General features: G+C 42.2%; 2 protein-coding genes across 8 annotated transcripts; one reads left to right on the plus strand and one right to left on the minus strand.

Annotated features, from left to right (window-relative positions):
* Positions 1-4840: 4840 nt before the first annotated feature.
* mrs2 (magnesium transporter MRS2) lies at positions 4841-11700 on the minus strand. Of its 3 annotated transcripts, none has more exons than XM_042318234.1 (11): positions 11263-11700; positions 9967-10031; positions 9615-9651; positions 9318-9430; positions 8918-9094; positions 7941-8071; positions 7368-7484; positions 6861-7013; positions 5800-5917; positions 5445-5558; positions 4841-5258 (listed from the first exon to the last, which is right to left on the minus strand). In XM_042318234.1, the coding sequence occupies exons 3-11, from the start codon at positions 9649-9651 to the stop codon at positions 5190-5192; spliced, it is 1029 nt and encodes a 342-aa protein (XP_042174168.1). In that variant the 5' UTR covers positions 9967-10031; positions 11263-11700; the 3' UTR covers positions 4841-5189. The 3 variants fall into 3 exon arrangements, 2 of the variants coding, with proteins under 2 accessions (XP_042174168.1, XP_042174167.1); XM_042318233.1 differs by having other exon boundaries at positions 11169-11700; XR_006082853.1 differs by having other exon boundaries at positions 5232-5258; positions 5800-5975; positions 11169-11700.
* A 520-nt stretch (positions 11701-12220) lies between these two features.
* Positions 12221-18277, plus strand: LOC112239543 (cleft lip and palate transmembrane protein 1-like protein). 5 transcript variants are annotated; one of them, XM_042318228.1, is made up of 17 exons: positions 12221-12776; positions 12989-13080; positions 13299-13479; positions 13607-13746; positions 13906-14005; positions 14126-14243; positions 14343-14437; positions 14533-14617; positions 15018-15121; positions 15263-15328; positions 15505-15555; positions 15652-15734; positions 15838-15872; positions 16400-16455; positions 16557-16601; positions 16860-16975; positions 17266-18277. In XM_042318228.1, the coding sequence occupies exons 1-17, from the start codon at positions 12573-12575 to the stop codon at positions 17342-17344; spliced, it is 1650 nt and encodes a 549-aa protein (XP_042174162.1). In that variant the 5' UTR covers positions 12221-12572; the 3' UTR covers positions 17345-18277. The 5 variants fall into 5 exon arrangements, with proteins under 5 accessions (XP_042174162.1, XP_042174163.1, XP_042174165.1 ...); XM_042318229.1 differs by having other exon boundaries at positions 13927-14005; XM_042318231.1 differs by lacking the exon at positions 16860-16975.
* The last annotated feature ends 5380 nt before the right edge of the window (positions 18278-23657 follow it).

Below are 23657 nucleotides of genomic sequence, written 5' to 3' on the forward strand. Positions count from 1 at the left end.
AGTTATGATAGGCTAGTAGAGTATGCCGACACAGGTTGTGAACCATCCGGATATGATAGCCCCATCTCACTTCTGAAACCAAGGCAGGATTCCGGGGTAGCATAACACCTCACAATACATTGAAAGGTCTAAGCCAGGACTCTCCAACACTGTTCCTGGAGAGCTATGGTCCTGTAGGTTTTCGCTCCAACCCTAATCTAGCTCAACTGATTCTAATAGCGAGCTGGTTTGTAAAATAATTCATTAATTCATTCATCAATCAATCAAGTACATTGGAGGAGCGAAAACCCGCAGATACTCGGTCCTCCATGGAATGAGTTAGACAAGTGGTTTAGATGTGCTGTTGTCTATAGACTTGGATATTGACTTTACTTAAATAAAACATCAATATATGAATACAAATGTAATAATGTGAAGGGATCATAGAACAAAATAAAGCTTATCATGTAAATAATACTTTGATTATACCTTGCTCACAGTGTGGCAAATTGTATCTAATATTTGGTCTGATTAGTTCAGTTTTGCTTCCCCCTGTTGGGGAAAGTTGATTCGTACATACACTCAAGTTATGGCAAATCAAATCAAATAAAACAAATTTTTTTTTTACGTGTTATTTCTTATGTGCCTGAATGACAATGTTATTATCAAAGTCCATACAATTGAGATTTTATTAAATAATACAAAACAGCTCAAAGGCATGTTTTATGATGCATCAAAAAGGTTCATGTTGTTTGAAGACACAGAATAACATGACTGCTGTCCTAACATTACCTGTCCAGACCAAGGTTTCCCAAACTGGGTCCTGGGGTCCCCATTGGGTACACATTTTGTTTTTGCTCTAGCACTACATAGCTGATTCAAATCATCACAGCTGGATGATGAGTTGGTTATTTGAATCAGCTGTGTAGTACTAGGGCAAAACCCTGGTTTAGACTGGCAAATGAAGGTCCAATTGTGTACTATGGAAGGTAAATTGTATAATGTATGCAAAGCTATAATGATGAGTAGTAAATCATAGAATGAAGGAATCTGCATGATTAGGGCTCTTTCTGGATTAATCTCAAAATGCATTGGAGAGGGTCTGGGGGGGGATCTTGGACATTATCTTTCAATATGGTTGAAGGATGAGGTCTGGGAGGGGGAACTTGGACATTATCTTTCAATATGGTTGAAGGAGAAGGTCTGGGAGGGGGAACTTGGACATTATCTTTCAATATGGTTGAAGGAGAAGGTCTGGGAGGGGGAACTTGGACTTTCTCCTTCAATATGGTTGAGAAGGAAGTGAGGCTAGGAGAGAGGATGTGTGGAATTGCATAATGACAATTTAAGATACAGCCAAGCTAATACTTTCAGTAGGTAATCTGACAGGAGATATTTTCTTGATTCTTCTGAGGGCTGATGTTGAGTCAAAGTAGTCATCCCCACCGGTTCATGTCAATTATGTGGACATTACTATGTTAAGTGCTGTAGTTGATAAGTATACCGCGTTATGATAAGGCAAACATTTCACGATGTATACACATCTACATAACACATTATCAACATTCATTCAAAACCACTAGCGGGTTGATTCATAACCGGCAGTCCCGCGGTTACATCTGCGGGGCGGACGGGTTTAGGGTCATTACATATCGTGTGGCTGAAGGGCACGTGGGTGGCGGGCTGATTAAATAAAGAGAAACAATACCTTTTTTTTTTTTTTTTTAATCCAGAAATGTTTAACTATTGTGATATTTTTATAGGCTACATTGAGGTTCTGGTATTTTTTTAAATTTCTTCACGCCTAGAAAAAAACCTCCACGATTCCGTCATAACTGTCATTTTATAGATAAAAAGAGAGAATTACAGAGGGCAGTTTGGGGAAAAAAACTATCCTGTCCTAATTGTCTTGTGGAATAACGGACATTCTGGGATAATAAATTCTTAACCAACGTTCTCTAGTAATACTAGTCCCGTGCGAATACGGCTATATCCTTAACAATAGCCCAACTCATGCAGAAGTGAGCATTTCTTGCTGTAAAATGATAAACCAAATGTAGGTCAAATGTGGATTTGGGTACAGGAGTGGAGAAATATTTATTTCGTTCTGCATTTTGAGAGAATGCCATGCTCAGTTACTGTAGATAACATCTGGGTGCTGTCTTCATAATAAAAACTGATAGTATTTCAATTTAAACCACATAAAATATGCTTCGAAGCCGAACTCAAATCTTATCAGAAACATGTTGGTCGTTTTCACAGTTTACTTTTGGCTTACAACCGGTCAAACTAATATCATTTGGACATTTTGCACAGAAAAACTTTCCCGTTTTTTTTTGTTGCTTTATTGTATTTTCTCCCCAGTCCCTAAACTTCTTTGCTCCGCGAAAGATGAGAGAACTTTACCGATGTCAACTAGATTGAAGCATTCATTCTATCGATCTATTACATTCTGTTGAGCAAGGGTTTATTTAGTCTTCTAAAGCAACATATAATGACAGAAGCCAACCAAAATGTCGGAAATTATAAGCATAAATACCGAAATCAGGCAAAAACAAATCCTGCACCCCCTGTCAAAATATTGCTCTGCAGCCTCCGACTGTAGCCTAGCGCATTCTCTATATATGCGGGTTGGGTGTGGACCTCAGATTCTCACTTTATAACATATAATCCGGCGGTTGCAGATGGGTTATTTGCAATTGCTTGCGGGTGAACAAACAGCTGATCCGCGCACCACTAGTGTAGACACAAAAGGCCTACCAATATGAATTATTAAATATTTCACATATGGACATATTGGCTATTTTACCCTCCATTCGACTGTAATTGATGAAGGGGTATGATATCACATTAGAGAGATTTATATTTATATGTGTTGCTGCAATGCTATGTTGTCGTCTTAGGTCTCTCTTGTAGTGAATTGTTTTGTCCTATATTTTTATTTAATTTGTAATGACAAACAGCATGGCAGTGACCATTTTGTGAATAATACAACTAATAAATACATACTACATTACTGTATGTGAATGGCACAATAGTTATGTTGGACCTGAGGATGAAAACTTGAGTTACACTACATGACCAAAAGTAAAGCTCTTCAAACATCTCATTCCAAAATCATGGATATTAATATGGAGTTGGTCCCTCCTTTGCTTCTATAACAACCTCCACTCTTCTGAGAAGGCTTTCTACTAAACTGAAGAAAAAAAACATCCCTTTGTCAGGACCCTGTCTTTCAAAGATAATTCGTAAAAATCCAAATAACTTCACAGATCTTCATTGTAAAGGGTTTAAACACTGTTTCCCATGCTTGTTCAATGAACAATTAAGGAACTGTGCACCTGTGGAATGGTCGTTAAGACACTAACAGTTTACAGACGTTAGGCAATTAAGGTCACAGTAAAGAAAACTTAGGACACTAAAGAAGCCTTTCTACTGACTCTGAAAAACACCAAAAGAAAGATGCAGCATGAGCAGGGACCCCGGGCAAGGAGGCATGAGGACTGCAGATGTGGTCAGGGCAATAAATTGCAATGTCTGTACTGAGACGCCTAAGACAGAGCTACAGGGAGACAGGACGGACAGCTGATCATCCTTGCAGTGGCAGACCACGTGTAACAACACCTGCACATTATCGGTACATCCGAACATCACAGCTGCGGGGCAGGTACAGGATGGCAACAACTGCCCGAATTACACCAGGAACGCAAAATTCCTCCATCAGTGCTCAGTCTGTCCGCAATAGGCTGAACTGATGGCTTGTAGGCCTGTTGTAAGGGAGGTCCTCACCAGACATCACCGGCAACGTCGCCTATGGGCACAAACCCACAGTCGCTGGACCAGACAGGACTGTGAAAAAGTGCTCTTCACTGACGAGTCGCTGTTTTGTCTCACCAGGGATGATGGTCAGATTTGCATTTATCATCAAAGGAATGAGCATTACACAGAGGCCTGTACTCTGGAGCGGGATCGATTTGGAGGTGGAGGGTCCGTCGTGGTCTGGGGCGGTGTGTCACAGCATCATCGGACTGAGCTTGTTGTCATTGCAGGCAATCTCAACGCTGTGCGTTACAGGGAAGACATCCTCCTCCCTGTGGTACCCTTCCTGCGGGCTCATCCTGACATGACCCTCTAGCATGACAATGCCACCAGCCATACTGCTCATTCTGTGCGTGATTTCCTGCAAGACAGGACTGTCAGTGTTCTAGAGCCCGGATCTCAATCCCATTGAGCACATCTGGGACCTGTTGGATCGGAGGGTGAGGGCTAGGGCCATTCCCCCCAGAAATGCCCAGCAACTTGTAGGTGCCTTGGTGAAAGAGAGGGGTAACATCTCACAGCAAGAACTGGCAAATCTGGTGCAGTCCATGAGGGGATGCCCTGCTGTACTTAATGCAGCTGGTGGCCACACCAGATATTGACTTACTTTTGATTTTGACACCCCGCTTTATTCAGGGACACATTCCATTTCTGTTAGTCACATGTCTGTGGAACTTGAAATTTCATGTTTATACAAATATTTACACGTTAAGTTTGCTGAAAAGAAACTCAGTTGACAGTGAGAGGACATGTATTTTTCTGCTGAGTTTAGATGTTAGAACATTGCTGCGGGGACGTGCTTCCATTAGTGAGGCCGGGCACTGATGTTGGGCAATTAGTCCTGGCTTGCAGTCGGCGTTCCAATTAATTCCAAAGATGTTTGATGGGAGTTGAGGTCAGGACTCTGTGCAGGCCAGTCAAGTTCTTCCACACCGATCTCGACAAACCATTTCTATATGGACCTCGCTTTGTGAATAGCTGCATTGTCATGCTGAAACAGGAAAGGTCCTTGGGTTTTAGTTCTTTCAAAGTTTGAGACTGCTCAGTACTCAATGTCTTTATTTATTAGCTGTATAGTCAGTCAAAACTATTTGAACAGTGGTTTTGGTGAACAGTTGGACCATGTTTTTGGACAGTAAGAATTGGTGCAGTATCCTTGAATACAGATGGAGGTATACAGTGTTCTTCATTATAACAATATATCCAGGATGTTAATAAATACATTAATACTGCTTACAACAGTCTTAAACCAATTGCAAAAAAACTGATATTGAGATTATGAAGAGAAAAAAACATTCCTCTGCAATAAACGAGTGGAAAATCTCACTGTATTATGAAAACAGTCAAACAATTCAGATTCCTCAGTAGAGAGGTGGTGCAACAAGGAACTATCATCTTAGTCCACTCTTCACCTCTCCTCCTTTTGAGTTGATTTGGTTTCTCTTCCAAACTGTTGGGATCTAGGGAGGACAAAGAGGCTTTTTATAACAACACAAGTCATGGAAATGATCTCAAGATGAAACACTGAGCTTAAGCATGGTCAAGATGTCAGACGGGCTGGTATTGACCATTAGTGAGTTATACATGTTACATATTAGATGATACACATTTCTATCCAAATAAATAATAATTAACTATTAAATTACCTGTGGGGGAATGGTAGGCTCAAGGTGTCGACCCAGGAACGAGAGCAGTCTCCTCCAGATTAGTCCACTACCCAGGAACATGAAGCCTGTCACCAGCCAGAACACCTTGGGGTCCTGGGGGAACAAACACGACACCATAGATAAAACTCTGTTCGATCTAGCGTTATATCTCTATGGACCACACACTGAGCCAGTCATCCTTCACCTCAGGTTCATCTGCCATTTAGCAATATTACATTGCTGCAGCTGGCTAGTTTACAATGAGCATGTGTTGCCAGGTTAACAAACTCATTGTTAAAGTGTCTCACGTGTAATTTCTAAGATTAAAGCTTTATCATCAACACATATCATTAACCTCCTCAAATGTGGATTCCAAGTTCATCCCGAAGGCGACGCCCATCAGGCCAAATAGGGAGAGTGAGAAGGTCCCCATGGTGAGCTGCAGGTTCAGACGCATCATCACGTTCCGGTGACTGGGTGGGCCATGGCCCATGGGGACAGACGGAAATGGGAAATGGGACTAACAGAGAGCTGGTTAAGCCAATTAACAACAGGAGAAAAGGAAAATGCCATGTTCAGCAGTTGGAAAAACAGGCTAGTTCCCCTGATAGCATTACATGCAGCTTAGAACAGAAAACATCAGGACAAATGAAGTCTACCAAAAGCCAGTTAAATCAGCAATACACTTAAACTGATTTATTTTTGTCTAGCTAGATAATTCTGCCAGCATATTTTGTATGGACGCAGCATGACTATTACACTATACCAGAGATGCATAACTGGCGGCCCCCCTTAAATATTACTAACAACAGTTTAAACACATTTTGGCCAAGGGATCTGTGAAATAAGTTTAGTGTGTAATACAATCAAATATAATATTATTAATCTACAATGTATGTTTTTAACCCTGGGCAACGTGGGCCTTGGAGGCTCACAGGGATATTGATATACACAGTACTCCACCAACTATACATTTGGAACTCATTGAAGCTTTAAAACTACAACGTTTTGTCTCTTAAAGCTGCAACAACAAAATAATCTCTGCCACGTGACAAAATGTGCAGAATTACAAGATATTAGCTTGAAAACTGCAAAATGTTCTCTCTGATGTCAAGAGACGGGCCTTTAAAAATGTTCCTTCCCAGGGCCCCAGACTTGGTTCGTCTGGCCATGCACTGCTGAAGTCAGAGAAAAACTTTTTGTATGCTATTTGTTTTTATCTCACTCGAGTTCTGTTCTGATGAGGGGGTCCCTGATGCATTTTCAATCACAAAAGGGGTCCCCGGGCCCAAAAGGTTGGAGAACCCCTGCCCTATTCCCTACATAGTGGACTACTTTTGAGGCCTATGGGCCCTGGTCAAACGTACTGCACTATATTAGGAAACAAGGACGCAGACGGGGTTTAGTCGTCAGTACCTGTCCAGGTTGATGAAGATAACACTCTCGGAGTCGTCTATCAGGCCCTTGAGCTCCCTGGTCGTGTTGCCCAGCTCCTCAGCCTGCATAAAGTAGTTCTCCAGGAGAAGCTCCATCTCCTCAGCATGATCAATGCCCAGACTGCTCTCCTCACTGCCTCCAGAGACACACACAACAACAAGAGAGACCAATAAAGCCTTCATCCAACAACTCTTAAGAAAAAAAAAGACATTCATCCATACGAGAGAAATGTGTCTCCTGCTGTACCAACCCCTCAGACACACTCACAGACTGGGTTTAAAAGGCTGGACCACAGAGCAGCCACAGTGCCGTGCCCAATGAGCAGTTCAGGAGGTTTATATCAAGGGTGACCCCTGACGTATTGACGCCAGCAACCCTCCCATTGTCAGCTCACTCCCGCCATAATGAAAAACGTGTACAATGAACACAAATAATCTCATGAAGTACCATGTGCCTATAAAATCTGCATATTGAAATTTCACTTACAACACACGTGGATCCGTCCACTTGGTGACACAAAGCTCCTCGATCATCTCCTCTTCGTCTAGGATCTTCAGCAGACTGTCCTTGAAGACCTTGATGTCTGTCTCCAGCTCTGACAGGCTGGGCAGAAAACAGTTAGGATTGAAATATTCTGGTAACTTTCCCCAAAATCCCAGTTGGAAGTCTCCCGAATCAGGATGGAGAAAGGGAATGAGATTGACCTCACAGAGCTAAACCAGCCATGCCTTCTAGTGCAGGATTTCTAGATCCATACAATAGCCCTGGCCCAACTATAACCATAGGTGTTCATCTGTTCTACACCTACAATACATTTAAGTCATTTAGCTGATGCTCATATCCAGAGTGACTTACAGGAGCAATTAGGTTTAAGTGCCTCGCTCAAGGGCACATTGACAGATATTTCACATAGTCGGCTCGGATTCGAACCAGAAACCTTTCAGTTACTGGTCCAATGCCCATAATAGAGGATCTGCCTTGATAAGATGAACCAAACGTTACATGCAAAAGCAGCAACGCTCCTTATCATGATGTGACTGGCATTGCTTTTCCACTCACTTCTTGCTGTTCTGAAGAAGTATATGCAGTTTGCTGCGATCTGCAGAGAGTAGTTTAGGATCCACAAGAGACTCTAGAATGTCCAGGATGACAGGGTGAACCTCATTCAGTCGAGCCTGAAGGGTGTTTACCTATACACAAAACAAACAGACACATACATGCGTAAACAAATACCAGGTGACACTTTATTTGGATAGTCCCAAGTAGATGGTTTGTAGATGTTCAATAACTGTCAACAACATATCAACTAACTATCCACTAACCCTTATCCTGAGGTACTGACCTGTTGCACCCTCTTCAACCACTGATCATTATTTGACCCTGCTGGTTACGGGGCGGCAGGGTAGCCTAGTGGTTAGAGCGTTGGACTAGTAACCGGAAGGTTGTGATTTCAAACCCCCGAGCTGACAAGGTACAAATCTGTCATTCTGCCCCTGAACAGGCAGTTAACCCACTGTTCCCAGGCTGTCATTGAACATAAGAATGTGTTCTTAACTGATTTGCCTGGTTAAATAAAGGTTAAAAAAATAAAATAAATCTATGAACATTTGAACATCTTGAAGAACAATCTGCCCTTAATGGCCATGTACTCTTTTAATCTCCACCCGGCACAGCCAGAAGAGGACTGGCCACCCCTCAGAGGCTGGTTCCTCTCTAGGTTTCTTCCTAGGTTCCTGCCTTTCTAGGGAGTTTTTCCAAGCCATCGTGCTTCTACATCTGCATTGCTTGCTGTTTGTGGTTTTAGGCTGGGTTTCTATATAGCACTTTGTGACATCTGCTGATGTAAAAAGAGCTTAATTAATAAATGTAATTGATTGATCCGAACCCTGAACTCAACCCTTACCGTAGCAACAGTTGCTTATCAACAGATATTGATGATCTACTCATGGTCATACTATGGGACTATCCAAATAAAGTGTGAACAATTGTTGCGATAAATGAATAGTAAATGAGTGATTGCGTAGCGTGTGTCTTACCCTGTGCTGCAAAATAGCTTCAAGGGCTCTGAACTCAAATGGCAGTGAATGAGTGGCCAGAGCTCCATGATCCCCATTCAACTGTGGAGCCAACTCCAGGACCAGCCATCTCTCCAATCCCAGACCTCGGAAATCCAACACCAACAGGCTATTGGGGGTCACGACTGCCTTCAAGGCCTGAAGACACAAGAACAGACTCGGTTCAGGTGCAAAAACGAGTCAAGTTCGGTCACCTGTCTTTTCTAGTGTGCAATTTTCTTTGTTTTTTAAATCATAGGATTCTCTAAAAGTTAAAACATTTTTGAGGCTAGCTGTCACGACAGGTGACAAACGCAGCAGTTTAGCTAACAGTACCTTCAGCATAACGCTGTAACACGAAACAAAAACAATATGTAGCTACCTCCATGCGAATGATGATGTTGTTGTTCCTAGCGGTGATGCTGGTGAGGTGTTGGAACCTGAGGTCTCTGGCCTGCAGACTCAGCTCATGATACAGCTCCATCTTCTTCTTCTCTGAGATAGGAATCAGACCAGGGGTCAGAAGTCACACTCAAAACTTATAGGAAGGGCAAATACCTTGTCAGTAACAAAGTACAATAAACTATTTCATTTCGATGTAGTCCTTGTGAGAACAGAAAACGAAACAAAAGCAAATAATGGGCAAGCTAATGGGGACAATAGATGTTCCAATACTTACCAAATGTGGTTACATTTCCATCTTTGTCAAATTTCATCTAATGACAGAAGAGCACAGTTGTAGCTACTGCCAGTATATTGCTGTAGAACTTCTAGATACATTCCCCACACTCCCTCAGGTGAACAATATAGGTAGTGACAAAGAACTGACACATTGGTTTTCTCTCTTCTTGCATTTTGCAGAAGCAACCTTTTTTATTTTTATAGAATGTTGGCATTGTCAATGTTGATAAACATTTGATCATGTCCGATATACTGCTGACAGATATAACATTTACAGATATAACATTTAGGAGAGACTAGAATACATTTCAATTTGGATATGATTGACACAACTAAAACTTGCCACTTACCACAACAAAAGCAGGAGGCACACTGGAGAGGGATGCCTCAGTTCCTCTATGGCGAATTAAATATGCTGCCAATTAAACAACATTAATAATCCATTAGCCAACAACAACATTTGTGTTGCAGCTAGGTCTTCCTTTTCGGGGGGTTTATCAGCAGTTGGCATCCAATGTTATGGTGCATGACCTACTGTACTGGAGTGTGGGCCAGAGACGGGGAGAAACTAAATCCTACCTGCCAGCCCCGTTGCTCTTCAAAAATATTAAATATTTGCGACTATATCTAATGACGTTCTACTCAATATACTCTAAACTAACTTCCTGTTTCCCCTTCTCCCTCATATTAGATCTCAGCCTCTCTCTTTCCCTCTGATACTGCCCACAGTGTAGCAATACATGCTCCACAGTCTCTGTTTCCTGGCAATAACCACACTTTCCTGTTGGATGCTTTCCTGTCACATTTAAGGACATATTCAACTGGTTGTGTCCCACCCTTAATCTTGTAAAAATAGCCTCCTCTCTTCTGTTCTTTCCTGGCGTCCTCCCCAACTTTCCTCTGTACTTGAAATAAATGCCTGCCCATAGTATCTCTATTCCACTGCTCCTGCCATCTCTGCACCTTCACTGTCCACACCAGGCTTTTTGACACTGCATGGCTCATTGAAACGACAACATCAACACTACTAAGTGCTGGTTTCACCAGTACATCAACTGCCTCGTTCCCCTCCACCCCTACATGGGCTGGGACCCAAGTCAATCTTATCTGTATACTAATCTGTCTAATCCTGCCATGGGTTTGTAGCACTTTGGAAAGCAGGTATTGTCTGCTACATGAGCTAAAGGACTGGAGACTCATTAACACTGCACATGAATCAGAGCAAATAACTACTCTGTCTGGCTTGACTTCCTCCAGCCACTGGAAGGCCAACAGTATGGCCATCAGCTCCACAGCCAGATGATCTGTAATACGTTTCCTGACTTCCACCCCACATCCCTGCACTACAAATGCTGACCCAGTACATCCTGTCCTTGGATCTTTTGAACCACCTGTGTAAATGGCCACACAATCCTGATACACAGTATCCAGATGTCTCTTAAACAAATACATGTATGTAGTCTCCCCAACACCTCTAAATCAACTACTGGATGGGGGAGTAGCCTTGTGCAGCTAGGTCTAGCCATAACAGTAAAAATGTTACATCGCCTACCAGACGGACATGATCGCAACAGTGTTGCTTTCCCCCTCGTCAACGGCTGATGCTTGGAGAGTTGGCATTTTATAGGTGATCTGGAACAACTCACTGTTCTGCAGGTCAAACAGCCGGCGAGGACCCTGAATTTAATGTCCAGAGATCTCCGAAGACCACCGATGGTGAACGACTTGAAACAAGCTTCCATTGCTTTGTTCACCACCACTGCATTTTAGCAAAGTGTCCTTAGTTATTTAGCTACTTTGTTGGTCTAGCCAGCTGATCAGTTGCATTACTGGTTATTCCACTTGCATCCGGAACAGAATCACTAACGTAGGCTAGGTAGCTAGTAAACTTATCTGCTGGCTACGTAGCACTGGACAAAGACAGTGGTTTGTTCTGCAAAATCATACAACCGTTTCAGTCCAAAGTCGGGTAAAATGATGGATCAAATCCCCGAGCTGACAAGGTAAAAAGCTGTCGTTCTGCCCCTGAGCAAGGCAGTTAACCCACTGTTTCCCGGGCGCCGAAGACGGAGATGTCGATTAAGGCAGCCCTCCACACCTCTTTGATTCAGAGGGGTTGGGTTAAATTCAGAAGACACATTTCAGTTGAATGCATGCAGTTGTAAAACTAACTAGGTATCCCCTTTATTTAGCTAGTTAGCACGCAAACAAGGCGCTAGCTAGTAAGTTAGCTAACTGCTAACGTTAACGAACAAACTTCTATGCTGCTAGCAGGAGACTAGCTCGTGCTTCCCGAACGAACTTCTCAACCTGTCGCACAGTCGCAAAAAAGTGCCATATGTGAGTAAAGTAACAAATAACAATAGGCTTGCAGCTGGTATTGCTAAATCCAAGATACGTTATTCCTCCTAAACACAGGGACAGCAGGCTCTGAGCAACTACAACCGGCAGGCATCGGGGTGTTTTGGTGTTACAGTAACACGTGCTCGTGTATGACCCTGAACTCGAGAGGATGAATCCATTTCAACCAATGAAGTTGTTCAACGAAAGAAAACCTTACTTGAGATTTCCGTAAATGTTCGGGAAGAAACAAAACACCCTACACATTTTCCAATTTATCCACGAAATGTAATTTCCCTATGCTGAAAATATACATCACATTGAGGGCTGTGTTTTCACATTGTGGGTACCACTGTGGGCACCCATTCGTCACCCAGTATTTGACGTGACGTAGACCGAGGAGGCGCAGCGTCACCACCACGGAATAGGCGTCTCCGCGTGCTGCCTGGATACAGTTCTGGGTTAGAAGATGCGGAGCGGCATGATGCGCCTGATTTGACAAATTGTATATTTTCTGATATCATTGACGCACTTTTGTGGTCCTATACTCATAGCTTTAGCTGTCAATGTCCACCATTCGTTTTGGTCGTTTTTTATTTTTACATTTCATACCAGTATGTTCCCTTCGTGCTATTCAAAGCCGACGAGTTCAAAGGACCTATTCAAAAGGACTTATCTGACAAAGATATTACTAGGAGTGTTCGTCGTGTATATGTCACACACCTGCTGGGTGATTTATGGCTTTGTGTACACCAAGCCTTGTGAGAGAGGTAAAGGAGACTGCATTTCTTCCTACCTTGCAGAAAGACCCCGTCTCCAGGTAAATAGTGGCCTTGATCTTACACATACTGCAGTGAAACCCTAGATTTAGGGTAGGTTTTTAGTGCAATTAATCATTTTTAGCTATTGTATTTGGTCAGAGAATTCATGCATCACAATTTAATTAGTGACCATGGTGCACAAGAAGTGTCTTTCAGAGCCCATAAAGATAAATTGAATTGAATCAATGCGAAGTCTCATTTATTTTAACAGCTCAGCATTTTCTCCAGTTTGAGGCCTGACCACAGTGAACTCAACCTCATCATCAAGATAGATGACTTTGACATACATTCTAAATTTGAAAGGTAGGCCGAAGTCCCATTTAAATCTGCAGTCATGTGGCGTAAAAATAGCATGTCACTTTTAGTCGAGTATAAAGATAAGGTTATGGGCTGCATCCCAAATGACACTGTATTCCCTATGGTCCCTGGTCTAAAGTAGTGCACTATATAGACACTATGGTGTCATTTGGGACAGAAGCCTATATCTCTCACCTGTCACCATTGCTTTTCTTGATTTAAAGGGTGGTGAATGTATCCCTGCCGTTGGCAACACGTAACAACGGGACTCTGCACACATTGGTTTATGTACACAAGTTTGGAGTGTCTCCCTTGCAGGATAACCGGCAGGTCCATCATGTTGCCCAGCTCAGCACCTACATGATGTCCCAAAAAAATCTCAGCTCTGCTAAAGAGGTCCTCAAAGTAAGACAACAAAACGATTCCTCTATGTTTCAGTCTGGACTGGCAAAAGATCAGCTGTAACTGCTCTGTTTGGTTGACTCATTTGATCATCTCCTTCATGGCTTCTCCTGGTCTTGCATTTTGTCAGAAACATGCTGCCACTGCTCCTCGAGTAGTAGACAGACCCATCTCTCACTGGAGGTCCCGTCTAACCCTAAACATGATGTCAGAGGACTTCACCTTCAACAGAGGGACCTTGCCAAGTGATGTCCGGCGCTACATGAGAGTGTAAGTCTCATAACAGATGTTTGTATTGTGTGTGTGTGTTTATTTGGGGAGTGGGTGTGCACTATAAGGCCTACAGTACACTTATATAGCACAGCATCACTCACATTATGCAGAGCTAGCTACAGAGATGGTGAGAAATATTGATGTTTTGTATTTCAGATATTTTGTCTCGTGTTTTAGATTTCAGGATGAGAACAGGATGGTATATCTCCCACTTTTACATATTGATGAACTCAGCGTCAGGGTAAAGGACATGATGGTGAGATGTTACTCTTCTTGTAAATTATATTACAGTTATAAATACTACTTTCAAGAACATTAAAACATGCCTCACAAAGAGGGCTTGGAGGATACTTGTTTTTACAACATGTGTTTGTAGGAGATTAACGGCTCCACAACCAAACTACCTCTTACAATATCCTACGAAGGCCTATCGCTGAGGCAATTCCGTCTCTGGATCCACATGCAGGATGTAATGTTTTCACTGAAACGTTTTGGTTAGTTTATTACTTTAGCCCTCCTTTTAAACTACTGAGATAACAACATACGTTTGTCAACTTCTTGTAAAATGACTTTTTTTGCTTCATTTATTACAGGGTTCACTGAGGTGAATATAGATGAAATCAAAGGTGTTCTTGTGGACAACAACTTGTACCTGTTAGCATTGACTACCTTGGTGACCGCATTCCATGTAAGTGATTTTTCTATGACAGCTCATGAATTCTATCACAAAGATCATTTCAAATCATGTCAGCCATCTACAGTTTTCTTTGTCTAATTTTTCAGTTCATATTTGAATTCCTGGCCTTTAAAAATGACATAAGCTTTTGGAAGAAGAAGAAAAACATGGTGGGCATGTCTCGCAAAACAGGTGAGAGTAAGGGAGGAGTAAAATACATCTTTATTATAATGCATTTCATGTTCTTATTTCTGCATCCAAGTTTTCATGCCAATTTCCTAACTGAGTTAGGGAAGATGAGGTGTCAGGCTTGAAATACGTTCCCAATTGCACCCTATTCCCTCTATAGTACACTACTTTTGACCATGGTAGTGCACTACATAGGGAATAGGGTACCATTTGGGACAGATATATGGTGTTTGTGTAGATTTGGGTATCAGTACTACAGATAGTTATCCAAGGCAGGCCTCTGGATAAACCCACCATCCGCCCACAAACACTACCTCCAGCAGCACACTAATCTACTGATCTACTCCCATCTACCTCAGAACTAAGCCAGCTCTATCTGTTTCTCTATGCTGTTCTGTTCCAGTGCTGTGGAGATGCTTTAGCACCATAGTGATTCTCCTGAAAATGCTGGAGGAACGAAGCAGCTTGCTAGGTCTCATTCCTGTTGGAATAGGAACCACAATTGAGGTATGAATCAGCAGTTTGGAAAGGATTTAGAACATCAATGCAAATAATCAATGCTTTTTGCCAACCATAGCTGGGGATGGCAGAAGGTTCCGTGTTACCATACCAGGTCTCATGAATTCCTTCTTCTCCCTCTACCTATAGGTATGGAAGGTCAAACAGGTGTCCAAAATACAGCTACAGTGGAGAACCTCTAGGTCTATAGTTCATGTAAGTATTACAAACAAATATAGAAATAGTTTATTCACGTTGTGTGCATGGAGGGCCAATGAGTATATGTTGATTTAATTAAGAATCTGTTATTGAACAAACGTATCTTTTAGTGTTTAAAAACAAACAGTAGTAGTATAAATTCAGGATTATTCCTTGAAACTGGTTGTCTTCAGGTTGGTAAATTTGATGAGTCAGAGAGAAAGACTATACAACATGACACACAGGTAAGTGCTGAATTAGTGGTGTGTTTGGTTCCTCTTAACACTAATACCATGAATCAAGCAGACAAGTATTTTCTAATGCAGTTCTCCATTTTCTAGGCAATGAAATGCCTGTCTTATTTAGTGTACCCTCTGTCTATTAGTGGAGCCATCTTCTCTCTGGTATACCTGAGGTATAAAAAGTAAGACAAGTCTGGAGTTTAATTACATTTAAAATATAACTAAATAGGTTTGATGAGGACATTGATCATCAACGTATCTAATATTCACATTTTATTTTGACAGCTACTATTCATGGTTAATCAACAGCCTTGTCAGTGGTAAGTTTACACATACTCTATCAACCCTCCTTGGGGGTTATATTTTGAATTTAATATCAATTGATCACACAAATACAATATTTTATATAGATCTTTAACACTAGCCTGGTCAAGCAGACTGAACGATGCACTCACTATTTGTTGTACTGTGAAGTGAAACAGAATGTGACCTACCGAGAGATCAGGCTGGTTCACAAGGCTACTTTTTCATGGCCAATACGCCAATACAGATGTAGGATCTGAATTTGATCACTTTTGTTGCATAGAATTTTCCTGCACTGCCTAAATGCAGATAAGCTTCATGATTGACATAAATTCGCTGAATACCCACACTATTGCACATTACATAGAGCCTACTTTTGGCCAGCTAATAGCTTAACCACCAATCAAGCAACATGGACTAAACATTCAAATCATGTTGCTGCAGCATTATTTTGCTTTGACAATAAAGGTCAAATTAAGATCCTATATCTTGTATTAGTGGGTAATATCAATAATTCCAACTGAAACTGGGCTTCCCCCTGCAGGGATTTATGCTTTTGGATTCCTCTCTATGGCTCCTCAGCTGTTCATTAACTTCAAGGTTTGTCTTACTTTGTCCTAATTTAGAGCATAATGAGCCCTGAGTAAAATGTTCTGTTTTGACACAAATTTTCACTTTCTTTTCTTCTTGTTCTTCTTCAGTTGAAGTCCGTGGGCCATTTGCAATGGAACGTATTGATGTATAAAGTGAGTAGTAACTGTTTTATAGTATAATTCATTGTTGTTGTTGGAGCGATAAGCAGCTGCTTACCTAAAGTCCATCTAAAGTGTCATCAAGTTGTCTGTTCTTCTTCACATTGACACTGTGTATGCATCCCAAATGGCCCTCTATTCCATAGTGCATCCTATGGGCCCTGGTCAAAAGTAGTGCACTATGTAGGGAATAGGGTTTCATTGGGGGTGCATTCAGAGTGAGAATTAAGCACTCTTGTGCCTTCTCTTTAGGCAGTCAATACATTCGTCAACGATGCCTTTGCCTGTGTCTTCAGCACACACCCATCCCACCAGCTGGGCTGCTTCAGGGATGAGATTCTGTTTCTCCTCTACCTTTACCAGAGGAGGTGGGTGGGACACAGTTCAGCTATCGTCAGTGACCCTGAAATACTCTAGACTACGTCCCAAATGGCACCCTATTCCCATATGGCTCTGGTCCAAAGTAGTACACTTTAGAGAATAGGGCACCATTTGGGATATAGCCCTATAGTCACTCGTTTTAGATTATTTAACTTTTCATCATTCTGAACCCTTCTGTGATCTATTGACCTGGATGAGCAGGGGTTTGGTTTCTGACAGTTAACAAAACATGTGATCTCATTCATTTACTTCTCTATCTGCCCCCCACCCCCTGTAGGCTTTACTCTACAAACAAGACCAGATGTCGTGAGTATGGATCATGCCACCACAACCACAGGAAACTCAAAGCCCAATGATGACTGAGGTCATCACCAGAAAACATGGTTGAATGAAGGAAACATACCTGCACATGGTGGGGTTGTAAACAGCATGGGAGGCTCTCTGAGGGTGCATCAGGGTTTATTAGAAGCCTTTAGTAAAGTTCAGAATTAGTTTTGTAAGTAGAGAATACAGCTGATTTTCAGTCAACCCTGTGTTAACCACTGATATTTCCATGTGTTAGAAGTTTGACCAACCCATATGTAGCCAACAGAAGCATGAACCGTTTTTTAGTGATACATATTGATTACTGCATTGTTAGGTTTGAGGCTAGCAAGAAAGGCATTTTACTGTACTTGTGGACATGACATTAACACTTGAAAAAGGAGGCTGCCCCTCGCCCTGCCTGCACTGCTCCATGTTACCAGATATAACCAGTATGTAGCCTACTGAAGCATAAAGCTGCCCCTTGCCCTGCCTGTACTGCTCCATATAGTCCACAAGGAGGCAGTGTTGTCAGCCCCTTGCTGTACTGTTTTCTGCTTGTTCTTTCAGTCCTCTACTTCCTGTTTGAGAATAGTACATGTATAGATGGGTGCTAAAGGGGAGGAATGAGAAACATGTACAAAATATGGAGTAATGTGAAGTACAGTGAACTCCTGATAAATCCAATGTCTTTGGACAGTCATATGTGAGAGCTAACCGGAACATGCACATAACCTGTATCTATCCAGGCTGTATTTGAAATGGGACGATTGAGCTACAATGCACTAATGAGTTTTTTTGCACTTTGCATACAATGCGCACTTATCAGGAATCAACTGTACTTTTAAATAATGAAGATACTGTAAGGTCTTTAAAAATGAAGTAGGAAGCGTAGCCTGATGTTTTTGAATCACATCCTTCTACCAGGGTTTATGGAATGACTTTCCTCTTTGATTAAATTATTACAATTAAATGATTTACCTGTATCTCTGTTGCATTGTCATGACTAATGAAAAGCATTAGCTGGTGTACACACAAAGACAATTATTTAGTGTAGAGGTGCTGACCAACAGCGAATGAACTGTAAGCTATAAAAACAAACATTTGCACAGTCCATACTAATACAGTCCCAGTAATCTACTTGGTAAAACACTAATGCCATGAATGCTTGAACCAGGTTTTGTAGACAAACAGTGCAATTAGTGCAACCAATGACAGTAGTGAGGGGTGTGTCATAATTATTAGGTTGATTAGAATGAATTGAGTGAAACTGTTAAAAGACAAGAGTTTACAGCATATGGAATATATTAGGCTATTGTTATCATATGGAAACATAATTATATATTGTACATAATATTAGCATCAACACACATCAACTCCGGGGAGGGGCCAGCTGAGTGTAAGACTGTGTCATCTGCATATAAATAGATGCGAGAGCTTCCTACTGTCTGAGCTATGTTGTTGATGTAAATTGAGAAGAGTGTGGGGCCTAGGACCAAGCCTTGGGGTACTCCCTTGGTGACAGGCAGTGGCTGAGACAGCAGATTTTCTGACTTTATACACTGCACTCTTTGAGAGGTAGTTAGCAAAGCAGCCCAAAGACCCCTGAGAGACACCAATACTCCTTAGCCGGCCCACAAGAATGGAATGGTCTACTGTATCAAAAGCTTTGGCCAAGTCAATAAAAATAACAGCTCAATATTGCTTAGAATCAAGGGCAATGGTGACATCATTCAGGACCTTTACGGTTGCAGTGACACATCCATAACCTGAGCGGAAACCAGATTGCATACCCGAGAGAATACTATAGACATCAAGAAAACCAGTCAATTGAGTTTTTCCAAAACGTTTGATAAACAGGACAAAATAGAAATAGGCCTATAACAGTTAGGATCAGCTTGATCTCCCCCTTTAAATAAAGGATGAACCGTAGCTGCCTTCCAAGCAGTGGGAACCTACAAAGGAAAGACAGGTTAAAAGGTCAGAGAGGCTTGGCGATGGTAGGGGCAGCAACCTTAAAGAAGAAAGGGTCTAAACCATCTGACCCAAGATGTTTTTTTGGGGTCAAGTTTAAGGAGCTCCTTTAGCCCCTTCGACTCAGTGACTGCCTGCAGGGATAACATTTGTTTCGGGGCAGGGGAAAAAGAGGGAGAAGGATGGGTGGAGGATGAGGAAATGTTGGACGGGCAAGGAGGCATGGCTGAGTCATATAGGAATCCTGATTTAATAAAGTGGTGATTAAAGAGCTCAGCCATGTGCTTACTGTCAGTAACAACCACATCATCAACTTTAAGGAACATGGGCAGCTGTGAGGAGGAGGGTTTATTCTCCAGGTCTTTAACCGTTCTCCAGACCTTCTTGGGGTTAGAGAGAGAGAACTGCTCCTTAAAGTAACTGACATTGGCCTTCTGGTAGCCTGAGTGCACTTATTTCTAATTTGACTGAACGATAGCCAGTCAGCCTGAGTATATGTGTGCCGAGCCTTTCGCCAAATGCAGTTCTTGAGGTGGAGTAACTTTGCAAGACCACGGTCGAACCAGGGGTTGAACCTGTTTTTCATTTTCATTTTCTTTATGGGGGCGTGTTTGTTAACAAGACCACTGAAGATATAAAAAAAGAAGGTCCAAGCGTCTTCGACAGAGGGGATCAAGCTGATTGTTACGTGTAATCTTTTTGTTCAAGCATAATAAGCATCATCAACGGGGGGATCATATTGGGTGTATGCTGATAAGCTGGAGATAGAATATAGTCATTTATAAGACTTCATAAAGAAGAGAGAAGAAGAGAGAAAAAAGAAGAGAAGAATTGTTCAGAAGAACGGACTGAGATCAGAATCAATATTCAGACCACTAGGGGTCAATGTTTTTAGATATCCAGTAGGCCTCCCTCTGTAGTAGTAGGATCTACATGTTACCTCTTCTCCTTGGTAGAGCAACATGCTCAATGCCTGTGTATTTGAGGAGATAGGATGGTTAGGTTCAATAAAGTGAGCTCCTACTGGATAGTCAGTGTTCTTGCACCTGATTGAGCTGCATTGTTCAGCTATGCTTTGTTTTGTCTTTTCGTTTGCCCTACGTACGTTTTCACACATTAACAGCTGATGAGATAGATTACTCACTTGGTCTTGCATGAGATGATGCCCCTAACAGGGGTCTTTTCGACCTGTATATAGGTGTCTGAAAAAGGATGTTTTTGTTGTGCTATTGCACTGTGCGCATGAGCCACATTTGTGGTTCTCATTTGGAATGGATGTCAAGAATGTCTGAGTAGGCTCAGGGGGCAGGTCCGATCTCACCAAGCTATCTCTAATATTGCGACCACGCTTAGACCACCAGTGGGGGCTCCTTGAAGAGGTGTGCAAATTTTTGGTCTGATTACAGAATATACCAGTGCATTTTCAGGATTGCTTTCATTTTCTCCACACCCTTGGTGTACTTAGTGCAAAAGACTCTTCTTTGGTTCAGTTTTTTGCGATGCCTCTCTTGGTTTTTCAGATATTTTCATTATTGCAGCATCAAGAGTTTTGTCTTTATAGCCTCTCATTTGGATTTTATCTGTAATATTCTTAAAATTGCTGTCAAAATCGGACTGGTGGCCACAGATTGGTTTAACTCTGCATAACTGGCTATATGGTAGACCATTCTGGGGAGGAAGGGGATGCATACTATCCGCATGTAGCAGGGTATTGCAGTCTGTGGGCTTTGTGTTTACCGTGCCCCTTGGCTTCTTCAAAATGCTGTTAGGTTACAGCTTCGTTCTAAAATTGATGAAATTGTTATTTTTGCTCAGCAATCTACACACAATACCACATAGTGACAAAGCAAGAATAGGTTTTTATACATTTTTGCTGGAAGAAAAACAATGAAATATTACATTTACACAAGCATTCAGATCGTTTACTCAGTACTTTGTTGAAGCCCCTTTGGCAGCGATTACAGCCTCAAGTCTTCTTGGGTATTATGCTACAAGCTTGGCACACTTGTATTTGGGGAGTTTCTCCCATTCTTCTCTGCATATCCTCAAGCTCTGTCAGGTTGTCCGGGCCCTGGCTGGGCCACTCAAGGACATTCAGAGACTTGTCCCGAAGCCACCCCTGCGTTGTCTTGGCTGTGTGCTTAGAGTCTGAGGTCCTGAGCGCTCTGGACTAGGATTTCGTCAAGGATCTCGCTGTAATTTGCTCCGTTAATCTTTGCCTCGATCCTGACTGGTCTCCCAGTCCCTGCTGCTGAAAAATATCCTCACAGCATGATGCTGCCACCACCATGCTTCACCAAAGGGAAGGTGCCAGGGTTCCTCCAGACGTGACGCTTGGCATCAGGCCAAAGAGTTCAATCTTGTATTCATCAGACCAGAGAAACTTGTTTCTCATGGTCTGAAAGTCCTTTAGGTACCATTTGGCAAACTCCAAGCGGGCTGTCGTGTGCCTTTTCCTGAGGAGTGGCTTCCATCTGGCCACTCTACCATAAAGGCCTGATTGGTAGAGTGCCGCAGAGATGCTTGTCCTTCTGCAAGGTTATCCCATCTCCACAGAGGAACTCTCGAGCTCTGTCAGAGTGACCATTGGGTTCTTGGTCACCTGCCTGACCAAGGCCCTTTTCCCCTGGTTGCTCAGTTTGGCTGGGTGGCCAGCTCAAGGAAGAGTCTTGGGGGTTCCAAACTTCTTCTATTTAAGAATTATGTTAGCCACTGTGTTCTTGGGGACCTTCAATGCTGCAGGAATGTTTTGGTACCCTTCCCCAGATCTGTGCCTTGATACAATCCTGTCTCGGCGATCTATGGACAATTCCTTCAACCTCATGGCTTGGTTTTTGCTGACATGCACTGTCAAATGTGGTACCGTATATAGACAGGTGTGTGCCTTTCCAAATCATGTCCAATCAATTGAATTTACCACAAGTGGACTCCAATCAATGGAAACAGGATGCACCTGAGCTCAATTTCAAGTCTCATAGCAAAGGGTCTGAATACTTATATAAATTAGCTATTACTGTTTTTAATTTTTAATACATTTGCAAAAAATTCAAAAAAAGTTTTTTTGTCGTCATGGGATGTTGTGTGTAGATTGCTGAGGACATTTTTTTATTTAATCAATTTTAGAATAAGGCTGAATGTAACAAAATGTGGAAAAAGTCAAAGGATCTGAATACTTTCCGAAGGCAGTGCCTTTTGTTACTTTACAGTTTTATTCTAAAATGGATTAAATACACATTTCTCCTTACAACATTATTTAATAATAATAATACATAAGCCATGAAGTGCTTTGAAAGGCTGGTCATGACTCACATCAACACCATCATCCCGGAAACACTTCCCATTCCAACTTGGACAAAAGGAACACCTATGTGAGAATGCCATTCATTGACTACAGCTCACCATAGTCCCTTCCAAGCTCATCACCAAGCTTGGGACCCTAGGACTGAACACCTCCCTCTGCAAATGGATCCTGGACCTCCTAATGGGCCAAACCCAGGTGGTGAGAGTAGACAACACCTCCGCCATGCTGACCCTCAACACAGGGGCCCCTCAGGGGTGTGTGATTAGCCCCCTCCTGTACTCTGTTTACCCACAACTGTGGCCATGGTAGTAAAGTAATTACAATATAGCAATTAAACACTGGAATGGTATGATGTGCAAAGGATGAATGTGCAAGTTGAGATACTGAGGTGCAAAGGAGCAAGATAAATAAATACATATAGTATGGGGATGAGGTAGATTGGATGGGCTATTTACAGATGAGCTACGTACAGGTGCAGTGATCTGTGAGCTGCTCTGACAGCTGGTGCTTAAAGCTAGTGAGGGAGGTAAGAGTCTCCAGCTTCAGAGATTTTTGTAGTTCGTTCCAGTCATTGGCAGCAGAGAACTGGAAGGAGAGGCGGCCAAAGGAAGAATTGGCTTTGGGGGTGACCAGTGAGATATACCTGCTGGAGCGCGTGCTACGGGTGGGTGCTACTATGGTGACCAGTGAGCTGAGATAAGGCGGGGCTTTACCTTTCAGAGACTTGTAGATGACCTGAAGCCAGTGGGTTTGGCGAAGAGTATGAAGCGAGGGCCAGCAAATGAAATCATACAGGTCACAGTGGTGGGTAGTACAGTATATGGTGCTTTGGTGACAAAATGGATGGCACTGTGATAGACTGCATCCAATTTGTTGAGTAGAGTGTTGGAGGCTATTTTGTAAATGACATCGCCGAAGTCGAGGATCGGTAGGATGGTGAGTTTTACGAGGGCATGTTTGGCAGCATGAGTGAAGGATGCTTTCTTGCGAAATGGGAAGCCGATTCTAGATTTAATTTAGGATTGGAGATGTTTAATGTGAGTCTGGGAGGAGAGTTTACAGTCTAACCAGACACCTAGGTATTTATAGTT

This window comes from Oncorhynchus tshawytscha, unplaced genomic scaffold, assembly GCF_018296145.1.
Source record: "Oncorhynchus tshawytscha isolate Ot180627B unplaced genomic scaffold, Otsh_v2.0 Un_scaffold_16570_pilon_pilon, whole genome shotgun sequence".
Taxonomy (NCBI): Eukaryota; Metazoa; Chordata; class Actinopteri; order Salmoniformes; family Salmonidae; genus Oncorhynchus; species Oncorhynchus tshawytscha.